This window comes from Globicephala melas, chromosome 17 (assembly GCF_963455315.2).
Source record: "Globicephala melas chromosome 17, mGloMel1.2, whole genome shotgun sequence".
Classification (NCBI taxonomy): domain Eukaryota; kingdom Metazoa; phylum Chordata; class Mammalia; order Artiodactyla; family Delphinidae; genus Globicephala; species Globicephala melas.
This window is the reverse complement of record NC_083330.1, coordinates 64,692,558-64,716,674: the sequence shown is the minus strand read 5'-3', so window position 1 is coordinate 64,716,674 and position 24,117 is coordinate 64,692,558. Positions and strand designations below refer to the sequence as shown.

Sequence of the window (24,117 nt, the reverse complement as noted above, 5' to 3'; positions counted from 1 at the left end):
CAGAGGCCATGGCTCATGGGCCCAGCCGCTCGGCCGCATATGGGATCTTCCCGGACCGGGGCACGAACCCGTGTCCCCTGCATCGGCAGGCGGACTCTCAACCACTGCGCCACCAGGGAAGCCCTACTCAACCTTTTTTGAACCTCATGCTTTAAAAAGAGCATAGGGCCTTGTTCATAGGGCCATGACAATTAATGTAATGATGTATGTGCTTTCCACAATGACTGGTATACAATAAGTGCTCAGCCCATAGTACTGTGATGAAGATGGTGGTGATGGTGGTGATGATGGTGATGATGGTAATGGTGACTAAGGTCAGCATGTTTAGGTAATAGAGCAATTCTGCCCTATTGTTCTCGGTAGTAAAAGAGCGTATGAGAATAGCTTCGTATGTAAGTGTAGGAGGTAAGTTTCTCTAAGACCTATTTTTTTTTTTTGCGGTACGCAGGCCTCTCACTGTTGTGGCCTCTCCCGTTGCGGAGCACAGGCTCCAGACGCGCAGGCTCAGCAGCCATGGCTCACGGGCCCAGCCGCTCTGCAGCATGTGGGATCCTCCCGGACCGGGGCACGAACCCGTGTCCCCTGCATCGGCAGGCGGACTCCCAACCACTGCGCCACCAGGGACGCCCTCTAAGAACTATTTGATGGGGTCACCTCCTGCCTCTTCCTCATCCCTGCTCCCAGGAGCCTCAGTCCACATTCCCCCCACGAGCAGCATGGGGCTGGAGCGTGGGGCTGCTTTGCTATTTATCTCAAGAACTGCTGTATCCCCTGGCACAGGGCAGGCACTCATTACATATTTATTGAGTGAAAACTCTTGGATAAATGACCTCCACGTCCAAGGGCAGTGCCCACATTTTCTTTGGCTGAGGCTGGGTTTTAGTACCTGCACTACTTCATTGCCTTTGGATTCACAAACAAGCATTTGCATTCCCGGCTGTAGAAGGAAGCTTGGTTGAGGTGGAAATGGGTTTAGCTCAGTCACACTTAAAAACTAACAAAGTGGGGCTTCCCTGGTGGCGCAGTGGTTAAGAACCCGCCTGCCAACGCAGGGGACACGGGTTCGAGCCCTGGTCCGGGAAGATCCCACGTGCCAGGGAGCAACAAAGCCCGTGTGCCACAGCTACTGAGCCCGCGCTCTAGAGCCCGCGAGCCGTAAGTACTGAAGCCCTCGCGCCTAGAGCCCGTGCTCCGCAACAAGAGAAGCCACCGCAATGAGAAGCACGCGCACCGCAACGAAGAGTAGCCCTCGCTCACCACAACTAGAGAAAGCCTGCGTGCAGCAAAGAAGACCCAACGCAGCCAAAAATTAATTAATTAATTAATTAAATTTTTTAAAAAAAGCCTCCAGTAAGCTTTTGAATCTGCTGTTTCAGGACACGGACATCTTTGGAGAGAAAGAGGTTTGGCTAATATCATAACAGAAATGAGATAGAGCTGAATGCATTGTTTCAGGGCTTGGAAGCAACAAACAAAGAAGAAAAAAAAGGCCCAGTTACAAATGCTGAATCAGTGACAATATATCCATTCCTTCCAACCAGGCGAAATCAGTAAAAACCTGCTATTTTCAAAAGGCATGGACATTTTTATAAGCAGCAATAAGGTATAGAACTGGGGGCTGGGTATAATAATTATATTCCTGAAGAAGTATATGTGGACTGAACTTTTGTGAAGCAGATTCTATTTAAATTGCAATCCAAAGGGAAATCTAAGCAAAAAACCCTTCAGTAAAGCAAATGGTCATCATCCATTTCCCAGATTCTGTAGATCAGTGTTTCCCAGGTGAGGACTGCCTCTGGGCATAGTCACAGGCTGGTTAAATAAAGGAAGTTAGTTGAACAGGGAGTTTTTAGCAAGGCACAGTTAGTGCAGCCCTGGGACACTCACCACTGCGTCACTGTCATACAGCTCCACCACCACTAACGGCGGGGATCCTGCCAGTTCCTTCGGGTCTCCGTGCAGCACCAGGTCATTGAACAGCAGCATCTGGTTCCAGGTGGGGGAGAGGGTCTGGGAAATGACCTGGAAGTTGGGGCCAAAAGAAAAGCAAAACATCGCTCGACTGGGTTGGAGGGGGCTCCGTGAAGGGTAAAGAGGACACATTCTCATCACCATTGCTCACTTATTCAACATTCAAGCAACGACGGAAACTGATGTGCTACTGAGTATCGGATGCTAGGGATGCAGATTCCCTTCCCTGGAGGAGCTTATATAAGCTTCATGAGTAGAACTCCCACCTGATTACCACCCTACTTGCAAGCATAATTCCAATTCGATCCTCACAGTAGTGCTGTGATGATAACACCAGCTACCCTTTATTGAGCACGTACTGTGTACAGGCTGCGGTACTTCACATACACTGTCTTGCTGAAACTTCCCAACAATTCTGGGAGGGAGAAATGTAAACCAAGGCTCACTTGCCCAGAGCCGGCACATGGCAGAACTGGGATTCAACCCAGGTCATCTGGCACCAAAGCCCAGGCTACTAAGGTCAACCATCCTCACCAAGTAGATGCTCATATTATCTCCATTTTATGAAAGGGCAAACTGAGAATGGGGAAGATCTAGTGATTCTTCACTGTGAACAAATAAAATTTCGCCATCAAATACTCGAAAGTGGATTTTCAATCGAATATTCCTCACATGCAATTCTACTGTTTCGTGGATATTTATTCGACTGCATTGACCTGACCAGGGTCTTCAAAATAACCTTCACCATTTTGCATGACATCATTCTTTCTTCCATAGCAAATTGTGACATTGGAAGTTGGCTGCACCCATTATGCAGATGGAGAAACCAAAGGACAAAGAAGGACCACAACCCACATGACTGGTTCAGAACCATGAGTGGCTCACCTAGGAGTGACTCAGAGCCCCCTGCCAGGCCATTCAGGTGGTAGCTTCAGAAGGTAGAGTGTAATGAGCTTGCATCCTCTATTTAATTGGATGTTTGGAAACATGCCAGTTTCATAGAGCTAAAGGCTAAGGTTGCTTGCAGGGATAGGTGCCTGTACCTAGGCAGAAACTGCCGCATTCATGTGTGAGGCCAGTCCTGGAAAGAGGCCACAGTCACAGTCTCCTGTGCAGGCAAATGGGTGATTTCTCAGGTTAACACAGACTGCACAGCTCCTGCTGGGTCCTGAGGAAATTTCCACACCACCTCTGCACTCCACTCCTACCTCTCACCATTCTCTCCAGGAGGGACTGGAGAGAGATCTGGTCTGAACTAACTACTGCTTAGATTCCAAAGCCCAAATAAAACTGTCATCTCAGAGCTTTACATCAAGAGCCATTTCTAGTCATGGTATTAAATCACTTGCACTGTGGTTGCGAAAAAATATTTGTATTGCTCTTTTTTATGAGTCATAAAATATGCGTTCCACAATTTCCTTCCTTCCTTGCTTTTTGCCTTTAGAGTATTTTATGCCTCAGACACAGTGAGGTTTTGAACATAACGTTTCAGAGAAAATCTTGATTTTTTGGACAGGAAGAGAATGGCTTCAACCAACCTATGAACAGCAGTTAAGGCATTGCAATGCAAAGTTCCCCTGTGTCGGTGACTGACATCACAAAGAACTGTGTGTTTTTATGTTGCTTTTGAAAATAGAAATGTGATCTTTTTTGTAACCTGTACCCAACAGTGTGACACCAAAGCAATTTATGATTCTCACAGCATCTTTCCTACAGAAATATTCTGATGGCTTCCTTGGCACTTTGGGCTATAACTGCCACTTGATAAGATTCCAGAGGCCAGCATTCATTCTTTCATTCATCATATATTTATTCCTTCAAAGTGCTAGGCTCAGTATTAGGCACTAACACAGCATCCTGTGCTTAGCAGGTATTCAGTAGCTACTTGCATGACTAAATGAGTGGATTTTGGCCTGTCCCATGATTAAAAGGACGATGTGGCTACCTTCGAGAAGTACTGAAACGTTCATCCAAACAAAATACATTGTCCCACTTCTCTGCCAAGGTGAGTACAGCTCACCTCATTTCCTCGGGGCTTCCTTATGGAGTTGTGCTTTATAAACTTGTTCGGTGACATTGTTGGAGAGATTATGGTAACACTTAAATTTAATGCTTTTAAGAAGAAGTGAGATACCATGGATGGAGCGTGGCTTTAGAATCAGAGACCCCCTGTAATGGAACCCTAGTGTCACCACCTGCCTATGTCCAACTTGGGCAGGTGATTTAACCTCTCTGATCCTTAGTCTTACTCATTTCAGTGGGGTTAGTACCCACCTTGTAAAGTTGTTATGACCACTGTCTAAGATAAAGCTTTTTAAGTGCCTGGCATACAGTAGGTGCTCAGTAAGTGCTTTTTGTCCACCCCCCTCCACCCCAGCCACACTCATTTATAAATAAGTAAACATTTACTGAATACCTACCATGTGCCAGCGTTGGTCACCAGGGTAACTCGTATCTAACAAGAGACCACTGGTGTCCTCAGGACTCAGAGTCAGTCTGACTGCTTGAAATCTCAGCTTCCATGCCCCCCACCCTCTAAGATCCCCTGTCCTTCTCTTCTAAGCCTCCCTCTTACCACATAGTCCTTCTCCCTTTCTATCCCCAAAACATTTCTCTTTGGGAGCTGTCTCCCTTTCCCTTTATCCTATCATCACAAGATTTCCAAGATCCACGTCATCAGTGGTTCCCCTCCTGAAAGATTTCGTAGCATTAAGTCACTCATAAAGGATTGGCTGCAGGACCCTCCCTTCAGAGATAGTTCTCCTTGAGCAACACGTGGTCCATTCAGAGAAGTGCTACCAGGTGAAGGGTGGACCAGCTCAGCTATGACTGCAGGGCCCCCAGGCTCAGCCTTCCCCACCTTGAAGAATGCACGAGTGGGGCATGTCACACACAGATCAGTCCCTCCGAGGCAGCACACACTGAAACAGGAGAGAGAAACCGGAACCCTTTCTTACCAAAACGGAAGCAGAGTGGTTAAGCAAAATAACTTTGGAATTGGACCAACCTGGGTATCCATCTTGACTCTACCATCTTCTAAATAAAGGTCTCCAAGCCGTACCTTCCTCGTCTGCAGAATGAGGACACTAATAATACCCACTTTGGGCTTGCAGTTAGACGTAACCAAAAATGCATATAAAATGCTTAGCATCATGCCTGTCACAGAGGGAGTTTTTAAATAAATGACAGCTATCATTAGCAAAAATTATGTACTCGGTACAAAAGTATGGAGGTAAAGTCCAGGGTTCAACAGAACTTGTTTTCCCTTTCAAATGATTATTTGATAAACAAATGTCATGTTCCTTTGAGATATGCATCTAAATCAAATGAATATACTGTGTGGAGTTGCAAACTAGAAGGAGAACTACATAGGAGCCAAGGGAGCTCACTCAAAGCCCCGACCCCACCCAGAGTCCTGAGATCACCTCTGAGGGCTTGGAACGCCACAGCTGTGCAGGCAGAGGAGGCCTCCAGGGATTCCGCCCGCCCCCCCCCCCTTTTTTTAACCACACTGTGTGGCATGCAGGATCTTCGTTCCGCGACCAGGGCTCAAACCTGTGCCCCCTGAACTGGAAGCTCGAGGTCTTAACCACTGGAGCGCCAGGGAAGTCCCAGGGATCCCCCTTTTGAGAATCCCCTTTGTTTTTGGTGGGAAGCCTCAATGGCAATAATAACGCAGTCACACAGGAGCTGTTACAAACAAGGCACTGTACTGGGTGTCTCACCCTCTGGGAGGCATATACAATATCACCATCTCTATTTTACAGATGAAGAAATTGAGGACAAAGAGGATTTTGCTGTCACACAGCCGATAAATGGAAGGGCTCAGACCTGAACCCAGGCACTACGGCTCTAGAGTCTATACTCTTAACCACCGCGCTATGTACTACCTCTTAAATCACAGGGAGGAGAAAGGAGTCTGAAGTCTTCTCGTTCTCATGCTCAGTCACCTTCCCTCTGATGTCTCTCCCGACTTCCCTCCCAGGCAGAGCTAACCCCTCTCTCCCTGTGGCCCCTGGAGGTGCAGTACTATGGGGTTTATCACAGTGTGGCTGATTCGTCTGCAGAGAACTGCCGAGCTCCACTGCATCGTGCACTGTGCAGGAGCGGAGTCCGGAAGATGGCGGCGTGGGAAGACGTGGGGTCAGCGTCTCCACACAACTAGGGCGCCTGCCGGCCGCTGGTGGGAAACTCTGACCCCCAAGGAGACAGGAGGGACCCCAGAGTGAACCGGTAGGACAGAGGGGGACGGAGGGGGGAGAAGAAGTGGAGGCCAGACAAGATCGGCGCCCCTGAGGCCGGGGAGATCAGGAGAGGCAGGTGAGAGGGAGTCTCCGGGAGGAGAGGGAGAGGAGCGGAGGGCCTGGGGAGCCTGCTGAGCTCCCAAGCTGGTTCCCCCTGCTCCAAGGCCCCACCAGGCCGCGTGGGTCCTTGGGAGCATGGGGGGGGGGGCGATCAGGAGACACAGGCTGGAGAGGGGCCCTGGGGGGCAGCGGGAAAGAGCGGAGGGCAATGGCCCCGCCCACTCGGGCCCAGGGAGCCTGCTGAGCTCCCAGGCCGGTCCCCTGCCCTCCAAGGTTCCCCCTTCCCCACTGGCCGTACTGGTCCTGGGGGCATAGGAGGGAGGCCGGGGAGATCAGGACAGGCAGTCGGGAGGGGCCCTCCCAGACCCCAGACAGGAGGAGCAGGAGAGGAGAGGAGGGCGTTTGCCCCGCCCACTCGAGCCCAGGAAGCCTGCTGGGTCCCCAGGTGAGGTCCCCTGTCCTCTGAGGCCACGGTGGGGGGCACGGCTGGGCCCCTTCTGTTCCTTCAGCCTAAGCCCCACTCCCCACAGGCCCCAGGGCCTTTCGGGCCCTGTGCGTCCTGAGCATTGGCCCCGCCGACTGCCCAAACCTCGCCCTTGCTTAGGCTCCGCCCTCCACAAACCCCCCCCCCTTTTTTTTTTTTTTTTTTTTTTTTGCGGTACACGAGCCTCTCACTGTTGTGGCCTCTCCCGTTGCGGAGCACAGGCTCCGGACGCGCAGGCTCAGCGGCCATGGCTCACGGGCCCAGCCGCTCTACAGCCTGTGGGATCTTCCCGGACCGGGGCACAAACCTGTGTCCCCCGCATCAGCAGGCGGACTCTCAACCACTGCGCCACCAGGGAGGCCCAAACCCCCCCTTTTCTTTTCTTTTACCTCCTCCTCTTTTTTTTACTATTGTGGTACTGATGTACCTTCCAGTTGCTGATTAATCTATAATTTTATTTTTACATTCTTTCTAACATATCTGTTAGTTTCCTAACAATAACAAAGCATTTTTACTTTGTTATTGTTCTCTTTTTTCTTGAATTTTTGAATTTTATTTTATTTTTTATACAGCAGGTTCTTATTAGTTATCTATTTTATACATATTAGTGTATACATGTCAATCCCAATCTCCCAGTTCATCACACACACACACCCCACCACTTTCCCCACTTGATGTCCATACGTTTGTTGTCTATATCTGTGTCTCTATTTCTGCCCTGCAGACCAGTTTATCTGTACCATTTTTCTGTTCCACATATATGCATTCATATACGATATATGTTTTTCTCTTAATGACTTACTTCACTCTGTATGACAGACTCTAGATCCATCCACGTCTCTACAAATGACCCAATTTCGTTCCTTTTTATGGCTGAGTAATATTCCATTGTATACATGTACCACATCTTCTTTATCCATTCGTCTGTCGATGGGCATTTAGGTTGCTTCCATGACCTGGCTATTGTAAATAGTGCTGCAATGAACATTGGGGTGCATGTGTCTTTTTGAATTATGGTTTTCTCTGGGTATATGCCCAGTAGTGGGGTTGCTGGGTCACATGGTAATTCTATTTTTCGATTTTTAAGGAACCTCCATACTGTTCTCCATAGTGGCTGTATCAATTTACATTCCCACCAACAGTGCAAGAGGGTGCCCTTTTCTCCACACCCTCTCCAGCATTTGTTGTTTGTAGATTTTCTGATGATGCCCATTCTAACTGGTGTGAGGTGATACCTCATTGTAGTTTTGATTTGCATTTCTCTAATAATTAGTGATGTTGAGCAGCTTTTCATGTGCCTCTTGGCCATCTGTATGTCTTCTTTGGAGAAATGTCTATTTAGGTCTTCTGCCCATTTTTGGATTGGGTTGTTTGTTTCTTTAATATTGAGCTTCATGAGCTGTTTATATATTTTGGAGATTAATCCTTTGTCTGCTGATTCATTTGCAAATATTTTCTCCCATTCTGAGGGTTGTCTTTTCATCTTGTTTATGGTTTCCTTTGCTGTGCAAAAGCTTTTAAGTTTCATTAGGTCCCATTTGTTTACTTTTGTTTTTATTTCCATTACTCTAGGAGGTGGATCAAAAAAGATTTTGTGGTGATTTATGTCAAAGAGTGTTCTTCCTGTGTTTTCCTCTAAGAGTTTTATAGTGTACAGTCTTACATTTAGGTTTCTAATCCATTTTGAGTTTATTTTTTTGTATGGTGTTAGGGAGTGTTCGAATTTCATTATTTTACATGTAGCTGTCCAGTTTTCCCAGCACCACTTTTACAGAGACTGCTTTTTCTCCATTGTATATCCTTGCCTCCTCTGTCATAGATTATTGACCATAGGTGCATGGGTTTATCTCTGGGCTTTTTATCCCGTTCCATTGATCTATATTTCTGTTTTTATGCCAGTACCATATTGTCTTGATTACTGTAGATTTGTAGTATAGTCTGAAGTCAGGGAGTCTGATTCCTACAGCTCTGCTTTTTTCCCTCAAGACTGCTTTGGCTATTCAGGGTCTTTTGTGTCTCCAAATTTTAAGATTTTTTGTTCTAGTTCTGTAAAAAATGCCATTGGTAATTTGATAGGGATTGCATTGAATCTGTAGATTGCTTTGGGTAGTAGAGTCATTTTCATGATATTCTTCCAATCCAAGAACGTGGTATATCTCTCCATCTGTTGGTATCATCTTTAATTTCTTTCATCAGTTTCTTATAGTTTTCTGCATACAGGTCTTTTGTCTCCCTAGGTAGGTTTATTCCTAGGTATTTTATTCTTTTTGTTGCAAGGGTAAATAGGAGTGTTTCCTTAATTTCTCTTTCAGAGTTTTCATCATTAGTGTATAGGAATGCAAGAGATTTCTGTGCATTAATTTTGTATCCTGCAACTTTACCAAATTCATTGATTAGCTCTAGTAGTGTTCTGGTGGCATCTTTAGGATTCTCTATGTATAGTATCATGTCATCTGCAAACAGTGACAGTTTACTTCTTCTTTTCCAATTTGAATTGCTTTTATTTCTTTTTCTTCTCTGATTGGTATGACTAGGACTTCCAAAACTATGTTGAATAAGAGTGGTGAGAGTGGACATCCTTGTCTTGTTCCTGATCTTAGAGGAAATGCTTTCAGTTTTTCAACATTGAGAATGATATTGGCTGTGGGTTTGTCGTATATGGCCTTTATTATGTTGAGGTAGGTTCCCTCTTTGCACACTTTCTGGAGAGTTTTTGTCATAAATGGGTGTTGAATTTTGTCAAAAGCTTTTTCTGTATCTATTGAGATGATCATAAGGTTTTTATTCCTTAATTTGTTAATATGGTGTATCACATTCATTGATTTGCGTATACTGAAGAATCCTTGCATCCCTGGGATAAATCCCACTTGACCATGGTGTATGATCCTTTTAATGTGCTGTTGGATTCTGATTGCTAGTGTTTGGTTGAGGATTTTGCATCTATATTCATCAGTGATATTGGTCTGTAATTTTCTTTTTTTGTAGTATCTTTGTCTGGTTTTGGTATCAGGGTGATGGTGGCCTCATAGAATGAGTTTGAGAGTGTTCCTTCCTCTGCAATATTTGGAAGAATCTGAGAAGGATGGGTGTTAGCGCTTCTCTACATGTTTGATAGAATTCATCTGTGAAGCCATCTGGTCCTGGACTTTTGTTTGTTGGAAGATTTTTAATCACAGTTTCAACTTCATTACTTGTGATTGGTCTGTTCATATTTTCTGTTTCTTCCTGGTTGAGTCTTGGAAGATTATACCTTTCTAAGAATTTGTCCATTTCTTCCAGGTTGTCCATTTTATTGGCATAGAGTTGCTTGTAGTAGTCTCTTAGGATGCTTTGTATTTCTGCAGTGTCTGTTGTAACTTCTCCTTTTTCATTTCTAATTTTATTGATTTGAGTCCTCTCCCTCTTTTTCTTGATGAGTTTGGCTAAAGGTTTATCAATTTTTTTTATCTTCTCAAAGAACCAGCTTTTAGTTTTATTGATCTTTGCTATTATTTTCTTTGTTTCTATTTCATTTATTTCTGCTCTGATCTTTATGATTTCTTTCCTTCTACTAACTTTGGGTTTTGTTTGTTCTTCTCTAGTTCTTTAAGGTGTAAGGTTAGATTGTTTATTTGAGATGTTTGTTGTTTCTTGAGGTAGGCTTGTATTGCTATAAACTTCCCTCTTAGAACTACTTTTGCTGCTTCCCATAGGTTTTGGATCATCATGTTTTTGTTGTCATTTGTCTCTAGGTATTTTTTGATTTCCTCTTTGATTTCTTCATTGATCTCTTATTTAGTAACGTATTTTTTAGCCTCCATGTCTTTGGGTTTTTTATGTTTTTTTCCCTGTAATTGATTTCTAATCTCGTAGTGTTGTGGTCAGAAAAGATGCTTGATATGATTTCAATTTTCTTAAATTTACTGAGGCTTGATTTGTGACCCAAGATGTGATCTATCCTAGAGAATGTTCCATGTGCACTTGAGAAGAAAGTGTAATCTGCTGTTTTTGGATGGAATATCCTATAAACATCAATTAAATCTATCTGGTCTATTGTGTCATTTAAAGCTTGTGTTTCCTTATTAATTTTCTGTTTAGGTGATCTGTCCATTGGTGGAAGTGAGGTGTTAAAGTCCCCCACTATTATTGTGTTACTGTCAATTTCCTCTTTTATAGCTGTTAGCAGTTGCCTTATGTATTGAGGTGCTCCTATGTTGGGTGCATATATAATTGTTATATCTTCTTGGATTGATCCCTTGATCATTATGTAGTGTCTGTCCTTCCTTGTCTCTTGTAACATTCTTTTTTTTAAAGTCTATTTTATCTGATATGAGTATTGCTACTCCAGCTTTTTTTTGATTTCCATTTGCATGGAATATCTTTTTCCATCCCCTCACTTTCAGTCTGTATGTGTCCCTTGGTCTGAAGTGGGTCTCTTGTAGACAGCATATGTATGGGTCTTGTTTTTGTACCCATTCAGTGAGCCTGTGTCTTTTGGTTGGAGCATTCAATCCATTCACGTTTAAGGTAATTATCAATATGTATGTTCCTATTACCATTTTCTTAATTGTTATGGGTTTGTTTTTGTACGTCCTTTTCTTCTCTTGTGTTTCCTACTTAGAGAAGTTCCTTTAGCATTTGCTGTAGAGCTGGTTTGGTGGTGCTGAAGTCTCTTAGCTTTTGCTTGTCTGTAAAGCTTTTGATTTCTCCATTGAATCTGAATGAGATCCTTGCCGGGTAGAGTCATCTTGGTTGTAGGTTCTTCCCTTTCATCACTTTAAATATGTCATGCCACTCCCTTGTGGCTTGTAGAGTTTCTGCTGAAAAATCAGCTGTTAACCTTATGGGAGTTCCCTTGTATGTTATTTGTCATTTTTCCCTTGCTGCTTTCAATAATTTTTCTTTGTCTTTAATTTTTGCCAGTTTTATTACTATGTGTCTTGGCATGTTTCTCCTTGGGTTTATCCTGCCTGGGACTCTCTGTGCTCCCTGGACTTGGGTGGCTATTTCCTTTCCCATGTTAGGGAAGTTTTTGACTATAATCTCTTCAAATATTTTCTCCGGTCCTTTCTCTCTCTCTTCTCCTTCTGGGACTCCTATAATGCAAATGTTGTGTTTAATGTTGTCCCAGAGGTCTCTTAGGCTGTCTTCATTTCTTTTCATTCTTTTTTCTTTATTCTGTTCCACGGCAGTGAATTCCACCATTCTGTCTTCCAGGTCACTTACCCATTCTTCTGCCTCAGTTATTCTGCTATTGATTCCTTCCAGTGTATTTTTCATTTCAGTTATTATATTGTTCATCTCTATTTGTTTGTTCTTTAATTCTTCTAGATCTTTGTTAAACATTTCTTGCATCTTCTCAATCTTTGCCTCCATTCTTTTTCTGAGGTCCTGGATCATGTTCACTATCGTTATTCTGAATTCTATTTCTGGAAGGTTGCCTATCTCCACTTCATTTAGTTGTTTTTCTGGGGTTTTATCTTGTTCCTTCAACTGGTACATAGCCCTCTGCCTTTTCATCTTGTCTATCTTTCTGTGAATGTGGTTTTTGTTCTACAGGCTGCAGGATTGTAGCTCTTCTTGCTTCTGCTGTCTGCCCTCTGGTGGATGAGGCTATCTAAGAGGCTTGTGTAAGTTTCTTGATGGGAGGGACTGGTGGTGGATAGAGCTGGGTGTTGCTCTGGTGCACAGAGCTCAGTAAAACTTTACTCTGCTTGTCTGCTGATGGGTGGGGTTGGGTTCCCTCCCTGCTGATTGTTTGGCCTGAGGGGACCCAGCACTGGAGCCTACCCAGCTCTTTGGTGGGGCTAATGGCGGACTCTAGGAGGGCTCACGCCAAGGAGTACTTCCCAGAACTTCTGCTGCCAGTGTCCTTGTCCTCACGGTGAGACACAGCCACCCCCCCGCCTCTGCAGGAGACCCTCCAACACTAGCAGGTAGCTCTGGTTCAGTCTCCTATGGGGTCACTGCTCCTTCCCCTGGGTCCTGATGCACACACTACTTTGTGTGTGCCCTCCAAGAGTGGAGTCTCTGTTTTCCCCAGTCCTGTCGAAGTCCTGTAGTCAAATACCACTAGCCTTCAAAGTCTGATTCTCTAGGAATTTCTCCTCCCGTTGCTGGACCCCCAGGTTGGGAAGCCTGACGTGGGGCTCAGAACCTTCACTCCAGTGGGTGGACTTCTGTGGTATAAGTGTTCTCCAGTTTGTGAGTCACCCACTGAGCAGTTATGGGATTTGATTTTATTGTGGTTGTGCCCCTCCTACCGTTTCATTGTGGCTTCTCCTTTGTCTTTGGTTGTGGGATATCTTTTTTGGTGATTTCCAGTGTCTTCCTGTCGATGATTGTTCAGCAGTTAGTTGTGATTCCAGTGCTCTCGCAAGAGGGAGTGAGCGCACGTCCTTCTACTCCGCCATCTTGAACCAATCTCTCTTTTTTTTTTTGCCACCCCACGTGGCTTGCGGGATCTTGATTTGCGAGCCCGGGGTCAGGCGGAAGCTCCTGCGGTGGGAGCTTCGAGTCCAAACCACTGGACTCACAGAGAACCTCAGACCCCAGAGAATATTCATTGGAGTGAGGTCTCACTGAGTTCCTCATCTCAGCAAAAAGACCCACCTCTACCCAATAGCCTACAAATTCCAGTGTTGGAAGCCTCAGGCCAAACAACCAGTAAAACAGGAACACAATCCGACTCATAAAAAAAAAAAAATTGAGATGGCACAAAAATATGTCACAGATGAAGGAGCAAGGTAAAAACCTAATAAAGGTTTTTATTAAGACCAAATAAATGAAGAGGAAATAGGCAATCTACCTGAAAAAGAATTCAGAGTAATGATAGTAAAGATGATCCAGAATCTCAGAAATAGAATGGAATCATGGATTGAGAAAATACAAGAAATGTTTAACAAAGATCTAGAAGAACTAAAGAACAAACAGAGATGAAAAACACAATAACTGAAATGAAAAATACACTAGAAGGAATCAATAACAGAATAATGGAGGCAGAAGAACGAATAAGTGAGCTGGAAGACAAAATGGTGGAAATAACTGCCAAGGAGCAGAATAAAGAAAAAAGAATAAAAAGAACTGAAGACAATCTCAGAGGCCTCTGGGACAACACTAAACACACCAACATTTGAATTATAGGGGTCCCAGAGAAGAAGAGAAAAAGAAAGGGTCTGAGAAAATATTTGAAGGGATTATAGTGGAAAAATTCCCTAACATGGGAAAGGAAATAGTCACCCAAGTCCAGGAAGCACAGAGACTCCCATACAGGATAAACACACCAAGACACATATTAATCAAACTAACAAAAATTAAATTCAAAGAAAAAATATAAAAAGCAGCAAGGGGAAAACAAAAAATAACATACAAAGGAATCCCCATAAGGTTATCAGCTGATTTTTCAGTGGAAACTCTGCAGGCCAGAAAGGAGTGGCAGGATATACTTAAAGTAATGAAAGAGAAAGACCTCCAACGAAGATGACTCCACCCAGCAAGGATCTCATTCAGATTCAATGGAGAAGTCAAAAGCTTTTCAGGCAAACAAAAGCTAAGAGAATTCAGCACCACCAAACCAACTTTACAACAAATACTAAAGAAACTTCTCTAAGCGGGATACACAAGAGAAGAAAAAGACCCACAAAAACAAACCCAAAACAATTAAGAAAATGGTAATAGGAACATACATATTGATAATAACCTTGAATGTAAATGGATTAAATGCCCCAACCAAAAGACACAGACTGGCTGAATGAATACAAAAACAAGACCCATATATATGCTGTCTACAAGAGACCCACTTCAGACCTAGGGATACATATATACTGAAAGTGAAGGGATGGAAAAAGATATTCCATGCAAATGGAAAACAAAAGAAAGCTGGAGCAGTAATACTCGTATCAGATAAAATAGACTTTAAAATAAAGACTGTTACAAGAGATAAGGAGGGACACTACACAATGATCAAAGGATGAATCCAAGAAGAAGATATAACAATTATAAATGTTTATGCACCCAACATAGGAGCACCTCAATACATAAGGCAAATGCTAACAACCATGAAAGGAGAAATCGACAGTAACACAATAATAGTAGGGGACTTTAACACCCCACTTACACCAATGGACAGATCATCCAAACAGAAAATTAATAAGGAAACACAAGCTTTAAATGACACAATAGACCAGATAGATCTAATTGATATTTATAGAACATTCCACCTAAAAGTGGCAGAATACACTTTCTTCTCAAGTGCACATGCAACATCCTCCAGGATAGATCACATCTTGGGTCACAATCAAGCCTTGGAAAATTTAAGAAAATTGAAATCATATCAAGCATCTTTTCTGACCACAATGCTATGAGATTGGAAATCAACTACAGGAAAAAAATTGTAAAAAACACAAATACATGGAGGTTAAACAGTGCGCTACTAAATAACCAAGAGATCACTAAAGAAATCAAAGAAGAAATTTAAAAAATACATAGAAACAAATGACAATGAAAACACGACAACCCAAAACCTATGGGACACAGCAAAAGCAGTTCTAAGAGGGAAGTTTATAGCAATACAATCTCACCTCAAGAAACAAGAAAAATCTCAAATAAACAATCTAAGCCTACACTTAAAACAACTAGAGAAAGAGAAGAAAACCCAGTCAGTAGAAGGAAAGAAATCATAAATATCAGAGCAGAAACAAATGAAATAGAAATGAAGAAAATAAACAAAGATCAATACAATTAAAAGGTGATTCTTTGAGAAGATAAACAAAATTGATAAACCCTTAGCCAGACTCATCAAGAAAAAAAGGGAGAGGATGCAAATCAATAAAATTAGAAATGAAAAAGGAGTAATCACAACTGACACTGCAGAAATACAAAGGATTACAAGAGACTACTACAAACAACTATATGCCAATAAAATGGACAACCACGAAGAAATGGACAAATTCTTGGAAATGTACAATTTTGAAAGACTGAACCAGGAAGAATTAGAAAATATAAACAGACCTATCCAAGTAATGAAATTGAAACCATAATTAAAGATTTTCCAAGGAACAAAAGTTTAGGACCAGATGGCTTCACAGGTGAATTCTATCAAACATTTACAGACGAACTAACACCCATCCTTCTCAAACTCTTCCAAAAAATTGCAGAGGGAGAAACATTCCCAAATTCATTCTATGAAGCCACCATCATCCTGATACCAAAACCAGAAAAAAATATTACAAAAAAAGAAAATTATAGGGGCTTCCCTGGTGGCGCAGTGGTTGAGAGTCCACCTGCCGATGCAGGGGACACGGGTTCGTGTCCCGGTCCAGGAAGATCCCACATGCCGCAGAGCGGCTAGGCCCATGAGCCATGGCCGCTGAGCCTGCATGTCCGGAGCCTGTGCTTCGCAACGGGAGAGGCCACTACAGTGAGAGACCCGTGTACCACACACACAAAAAAAGAAAATTATAGACCAATATCACTGATGAACATAGATGCAAAAATCCTGAACAAAATACTAGCAAACAGAATCCAGCAGCACATTAAAAGGATCATACACCATGATCAAGTGGGACTTATCCCAGGGATGCAAGGATTCTCCAATATACACAAATCAATCAATGTGATACACCACATTAACAAATTAAGGAATAAAAACCATATGATCATCTCAATAGATGCAGAAAAAGCTTCTGACAAAATTCAACACTGATTTCTGATAAAAACTCTCCAGAAAATGGGCATAGAGGGAACCTACCTCAACATAATAAAGGCCATATATGACAAACCCACAGCAAGCATCATACTCAATGTTGAAAAACTGAAAGCATTTACACCAGGATCAGGAACAAGACAAGGATGTCCACTCTCACCACTCTTATTCAACATAGTTTTGGAAGTCCTATTCATAGCAATCAGAGAAGAAAAAGAAATACAAATTGAAAAAGAAGAAGTAAACCTGTCACTATTTGCCAATGACATGATACTCTACATAGGAAATTCTAAAGAGGCCACCAGAAACCTACTAGAACTAATCAATGAATTTTTTAAGGTTGCAGGATACAAAATTAATGCACAGAAATCTCTGGCATTCTTACACACCAACAATGAAAAATCAGAAAGAGAAATTAAGGAAACAGTCCCATTTACCACTGCAACAAAAAGAATAAAATACCTAGGAATAAACCTGCCTAAGGAGGCAAAAGACTTGTATTCAGAAAACTATAAGACACTGATGAAAGAAATCAAAGATGATATAAACAGATGGAGAAATATACCATGTTCTTGGATTGGAAGAATCAATATCATGAAAATGACTATACTACCCAAAGCAATCTACAGATTCATTGCAATCCCTATCAAACTACCAATGGCATTCTTCACAGAATTAGAACAAAAAATCTTACAATTCGTATGGAAGCACAAAAGAACCCGAATAGCCAAAGCAATCTTGAGAAAGAGAAACGGAGTTGGAGGAATCAGGCTCCCCAACTTCAAATTATACCTCAAAGCTACAGTAATCAAGACAGTATGGTACTGGCACAAAAATAAGAATATAGATCAATGGTACAGGATACAATGCCCAGAGATAAACCCACGCACATATGGGCACCTAATTTACGACAAAGGAGGCAAGAACGTACAATGCAGAAAAGACAGCCTCTTCAATAAGTGATGCTGGAAAAACTGGACAGCTACATGTAAAAGAATGAAATTAGAACACTCCCTAACACCATACACAAAAATAAACTCCAAATGGATTAAAGACTTAAATGTAAGACCAGACACTATAAAACTTTTAGACTAAAACATAGGAAAAACACTCTTTGACATAAACCACAGCAAGATCTTTTTCGACCCACCTCCTAGAGTAACAGAAATAAAAACAAATGGGACTTAATTAAACTTAAAAGCTTTTGCACAGCAAAGGAAATCATAAACAAGACAAAAAGACAACCCTCAGAATGGGAGAAAATATTTGCAAATGAATCAGCAGACAAAGGATTAATCTCCAAAATATACAAACAACTCATGGATCTCAATATCAAAAAACCAAACAGTCCAGTTAAAAAATGGGTGGAAGACTTAAATAGACATTTCACCAAGGAAGACATACAGATGGCCAAGAGGCACATGAAAAGCTGCTCAACATCACTAATTATTAGAGAAATGCAAATCAAAACTACAGTGAGGTATCACCTCACACCAGTCAGAATGGCCATTATCAAAAAAGCTAGAAACAATAAATGCTGGAAAGGATGTGGTGAAAATGGAACCATCCTGCACTGTTGGTGGGAATGTAAATTGATACAGCCACTATGGAGAACAGTATGGAGGTTCCTTAAAAAACTGAAAATAGAACTACCATATGACCCAGCAATCCCACTACTGGGCGTATACCCTGAGAAAACCATAAAGAGACATGCACCACAATGTTCACTGCAGCACTATTTACAACAACCAGGACATGGAACCAACCTAAATGTCCACTGACAGATGAATGGATAAAGAAGATGTGGCACATTTATACAATGGAATATTACTCAGCCATAAAAAGAAACGAAACTGAGTTATTTGTAGTGAAGTGGATGGACCTAGAGTCTGTCATACAAAGTGAAGTTAAGTCAGAAAGAGAAAAACAAATACCGTATGCTAACACATATATATGGAATCTAAAAAAAAAAAATGGTACTGATGAACCTAGTTTCAGGGCAGGAATAAAGAGGAAGACATAGAGAATGGACTTGATGACATGGGGTGGGAGGACGAAGCTGGGGCGAAGTGAGAGTAGCATCGACATATATACACTACGGAATGTAAAATAGTTGGCTGGTGGGAAGCAGCCGCATAGCACAGGAAGATCAGCTCGGTGCTTTGCGATGACCTAGAGGGGTGGGATAGGGAGGGTGGGAGGAAGGCTCAAGAGGGAGGAGATATGGGGACATGTGTATGCATATGGCTGATTCACTTTGTTGTGCAACAGAAACTAACATGGTATTGTGAAGCAATTATACTCCAGTAAAGTTCTATTAAAAAAAAAAAAGAGCAGCGTCTGGTCCCCCAGCTCCCCCGAGCCCAGCATGGGACCTGGCACAGAGCAAGCACTCCACGCGTGCTGGTGAAATTGACAAGATGCTAGCTCACATTATGCTCTCAACCTGAGTGTCATCAATCAAAACACCATCTCCCAGGTCACGGCCTCACTTTGGGGAGAAATGTCAGCCCTCTTAACATCAGCCAATGTAATGGCCACTACTCATCTATCTCTTTGTACACTTAACTTTTTGCTTCTTCTCAACAGCCCTATTTTAAGAAGACGAACTGAGGTTTAGTGAGTAAAGGCAGCCAGAGAGTAGATGAGGTACAACATGAGGTCAGGTCTCTTGTGTCTTAATTCTGTCCTAACTCCCAGAGGTGGGCAAATCCTTTACGGAGCTTCCCTCCCTCAGAACAGTGAATCCTCAGAGAACAGAGTAAATCCTTAGAGAATACGATCTAATGAGAAAAGCAGCCTATTGGATGTGTGCTCATTAGGGCCCCTTTTCACGTGTCCGCACTCAATGTACAGGAAAGGGAGAAAGCCAAGGAAACAGGTATAGATCCATCTCCTTTAATCCTCACAGCGTCTGTCTGGAAGTAGTATTTTCCAGAGAGAGACACTGAATCACACAGGTGTTAAAAGTGCGCAAAGTCCCCCGGCTAGAAGTACAAAGTCTAGGGCTTCCTGACTGCAGAGCAGGAAAGCTTTCCTCCCCACCAAGACCCCTCAGCAAAGACTGCACCAGAAGCCTCATGCAAGTCGTCTGAGCTGTCTGTTCATCCCACTGAGCTTGGCATTGTGCCCATCACTCCAGCAGGTGCTCTGGGTGCCAGACCCCGTTCTCCCTCACCCCTCTTTTCCTCCCTCCCTTCCTTCAACTCTGTTACTTGCCCTCTTGGCTTCACGACAACAGATCACATTGGATCAGCAGACCTTCCCAATGTCTGGCCTGCCTTGTGCCCATGCTTTTGAGTCTGAAACCCTGAAACACCTACACACCCAGAGACACAAGTATGTGCAACGTGCCCCTGTATTTTTCTTTCCTGGGGTTCTGCTGTGGCTCGGCTGTGGGCTGCGGGGAGAAAGCAAGTGGGCTCCCCTGGTTACCTTCGTGGTCTGGCAGTGGGAAAGGAATGTGACCTTGGCAAAAGGGTCTGAAAGTCCGTTGCTGTCGGCTGCGATGAGGCCCCGGGCTTGGTACATGTGAGCTCTCAGCTGGAAGACATGCCGGTCTGTGGACAAATAACGGGAAGGGGGGCATTAGCAGGCTTCCGAGGAACAGTGAGTGCGAGTGGGTGTCTGTGTGTGATGCTCACCTGTGGGTGTTTCCGGAGACAGACAAAGGAGACCACGGGCACTGAAGGCCTCTTAGACCAAAATGGACACAGGGAAGATGGGGGAAGAGGTCATGTTGGTGGGCACTTTGGAGCCAGGCGTTCTCCTTGGTGCATTCACCACACTGTGGGATTTAATCTTCATAACAAAACAACCCCGTGACATATATATCATTATCTTCATTTTATAGATCAGGGAAATGATTCCTAAAAAGGCTAAAATACATTTCCAAGTTTTCAGAGCTAACTAATTCCAGAGCCTGGATTTCATTTCCGTCAGATTCCAAAATCCAAATCTCTTCCTAAAATACCACATTTTAAAAATGTGTATGCAAAACGGCAACAGACTCACAGACATAGAAAACAAACTTGTGGCTACCAAAGGGGAGAGGGGTGGGGGAGGGATAAATTAGGGGTATGTGATGAACGGATACAGACTACTATGTATGAAATAGATAAGCAACAGGATATATTGTACAGCACAAGGAATTATAGCCATTATTTTGTAATAACTTATAATGGAGTATAATCTGCAAAAATACTGAATCACTGTGCTGTACACCTGAAAATGATATCATATTGTAAGTCAATGGTACTTCAATAAAACATTTAAAAATACCACATTTCACCTCTTAGTAAAACCTCCTGTTTCCAATGGTGTGTGTGTATAAGAAAGGGGGACATTTCTTCATTTTTGCTTCCATAAACTCAGTAAAGTCTTGAGTCATCCATCCATCCATTCTGCCATTCAGCCAGCCAATGTCATTTTGAGCACCTATAGTATACCAGGCACAGTTCTGGCCTCTGAGGATTCTGAAGCAGCTAAGACAGCCCCTGACCTTGGGGAGCTCCAGGGACGGGGCAGAAGATAAGCAAGTGCCCCAATCCCAGTGACAGGAGCCAGAGCTAAGTGTCCTGCAGGAGATACAGGCAGAGGGCATGGGAGGTTAAAGGCAGGAGTGAGCACACCTGGTTGACGGGATGGGAGGCAGAGACAGGGCTGCAGGTGGGGCAGACCAGGGTTCAGTGGGGGAACCCCAAAGAAGAGTTGAGTTAATCATATGCCTTGTTTCATGGACTTTATGATCCTTGGCCCTTGCCTGGCCCCTCTTGCTTTTTATATTCATTTGTTCCCTTTTACCCTCTTTTAAAAAAAAATTATTTCGTTCATGGATCATGCCTTTGGTGTTGTATCTAAAAAATCATTGCCATACTTAAAATCATCTTGGTTTTCTCCTATATTATCTTCTAGGAGTCTTATAGTTTTGCATTTTGTATTTAGGTTTATGATCCATTTTGAGTTAACTTTTGCAAATGTCGTAAGTTCGATGTCTAGATTTATAGTTTTGCATGTGTGTGTCCAGTTGTTCCAGCACCATTTGTTGAAAAGACTATGCTTGCTCCATTGTATTGCCTTCGCTTGTTTGTCAAAGATCAACTGAATATATTTATGTAGGTTTATTTCTGCGCTCTCTATTGTGTTCCACTGACCTATTTGTCTATTCTTTTGCTAATACTGCACTGTCTTGATGACTGTAGCTTTAGAGTAAGTCGTGATGTCGGGTAGTGTCAGTCTTCCCACTTTGTTCTTCTTAGTATTGTGTTGACTCTTCCGGGTTTCTGCCTCTCCACATGAACTTTAGAATCAGTTTGTTGATATCCACAAAACAACTTGCTGGGATTTTAATTGAGATTGCATTGAATCAAGAAGAACACTAAGCAACAGAACTATCTATTTAAAATTGGAACAAGAAGATAAAAGCTTGGATAAGTTACAGAGGTAAATCCTCATCTTTCACAATGAGTAGTTATGTGTTAAATGTAAAATCAAGAAATAGTGATATAAACATATCATGTAGAATAAAGGGAGATAAATACCTTAACAAAAACTGTTAAAAGTGTTTTTCCCTTTTACCCTCTTACCCAAGAGAGCTCCTTAAAAGGGTGACAGTTAACAAAAGAACATTCAGCAGAGGGTTGAGGAATTTCCTGACCAGGGTATGTCAAGAGAGCCCACGCTCTCTAAGCGTTCCTTAACACACTACATAAGTGGGCAAATTTCTCAGCTGGGAGTGAACTTGAGAATAGCTCATTCCCTGAGATCATCCACAAGCTGTCCCTGAAGTGAGTCACCCCAGAATTTTAGCAGAGCTCCCAATACAACCACATAGGCAGGACACTGCACACCTCCAGGGGCCGCCATTGACTTGGTCTAGGTTTTTGTTTTTCTGAAACCTTGAGTCTTACCAGCTCTGTTCCTTAGACTAGTAAAGCCAGCTTCCTCTTTGCTCCCATACTTTGGCCCATCTCTGTGCTGCGGCTCACTTTCCACGTGTGGTTATTAGAGACACGTCTGATTGCCCCCATTGGAGGGCCAGGATCACCTCTCCCACCACTCCTCATTCCCCACTAGTTTTCCCACCGTACCTTCCATATGCAGGTGCAAACTAATTATTGGTTGAATGGATATGTTCTGAAGCATAAAATGAACGAAGAAAGGAAACTCTCCAGGAGGTGTGGAAGGCAGCCAAAGCCATTAATGTCAGGGCACAGCCGAGCAAGTTTATTAGGTCATTCCATGAAAAGAACATGCTGCAGGGGGTCAGAAAGCTTTAGAAAAAGCCTTTCCTCTCCTCTGAATCGTTAGTAGCTGGGACAGCAAATATGTCCAGGTACCTTGGGTCTCTAGAGATAGTGTCTATAGAAATAAAAAGGTAACTTGATGTGGGTGTTTTCACCCAAAGATGAAAACTCTAAAGACAGGATGGAAAGCAGTGGAAATAAAGAAGAGTTTGGAGACAGTTTGTTCCATCATTTACTAGCTGTGTGATCTTGGGCAATTTCTAAACACTTCCAATACATCCTTTCTCCACCTGTAGAATGAAGAAACCACCCAAGGTTGGTGTGAGAAATAAATCAAATCCTATGTGTAAAGTGTATGGCACAATGCTTGGCATATGGTAGGGGTTGTGCATTTTTCAAAGAGACAGAGCTGAGTTTTCCTTGTTCTTACGCATTGATACTGGGCATGGAAACCACGAGCTGAACCATTGGATAAATATCTCTAGAACTCTGTCTTTCAGTATTGAGCCATTTAGGTTCTACTGGCAGTCAAGTTCAGTCAACATCAGAGGAGCCTTGTGCAACACGGGAAACCTGGATTTGTAGACAGTCCTCCAGTGTTTCAGACACTGGCTCAATTCAAAACTCAACTTCAGTTGAAGTGAAGGTAAAACTGTTCTACCCTATCTGAATTCAGCAGCAAGGATCATGCAAATTGAAGCAATTTGGAAACAGAAAGCAAAATGCACTGTAAGGCATTAATGCTTAGAATAAAGTTCAAAATTATATGGAAATGTAAATATGATGGCACTCATAGCAAATACCTACGTAGAAGAGAGGATTACATAAACCATGCTGAACTGCTAAAAGTAGCCAACCCAAGAACCAAGCTAGAGAAACATGAGTGACCCCAATGATACCAGTTTCTACTGAGTCATTACTGCGAAATGTAAATGGCTGCTGTTCATGGGTCAAAACCCCAATGCCATGTTAAAGGAAATCTGCTTTAATTCCACAGGTCCTATGAGCACAAGAACTTACTGATGTCTCTTTAAAAGACATCTTTTGCTTTATTATTTTTTAAATTGTATTTATTTTTGGCTGCATTGGGTCTTCGTTGCTGCATGCGGGCTTTCTCTAGTTGTGGCGAGCAGGGGCTACTCTCTGTTGCAGTGCGTGGGCTTCTCATCGTGGTGGCTTCTCTTCTTGCAGAGCACAGGCTCGAGGCACACGGGCTTCAGTAATTGTAACACGTGGGCTAAGTAGTTGTGGCTCGTGGGCTCTGGAGCACAGGCTCAATAGTTGTGGCGCACGGGCTTAGTTGCTCTGCGGCATGTGGGATCCTCCCGGACCAGGGATCGAACCCGTGTCCCCTGCATTGGCAGGCGGATTCTTAACCACTGCACCACCAGGGAAGCCCCAAAAAAGACATCATTTGCTTTAAATGCAAAC

The 24,117-nt window shown here is 43.0% G+C and overlaps 1 protein-coding gene across 1 annotated transcript in view; it reads right to left on the bottom strand.

Annotated features, from left to right (window-relative positions):
• FER1L6 (fer-1 like family member 6) overlaps positions 1-24,117 on the bottom strand; it is a 177,164-nt gene that overhangs the window by 49,389 nt on the left and 103,658 nt on the right. The window contains exons 20-21 of the mRNA XM_030875740.2: positions 19,877-20,001; positions 1,888-2,022 (exon numbers count right to left, since the gene is read on the bottom strand). Of these exons, the coding sequence (XP_030731600.1) occupies positions 1,888-2,022; positions 19,877-20,001 (260 nt within the window). The remainder of the gene's footprint in view (positions 1-1,887; positions 2,023-19,876; positions 20,002-24,117) is intronic.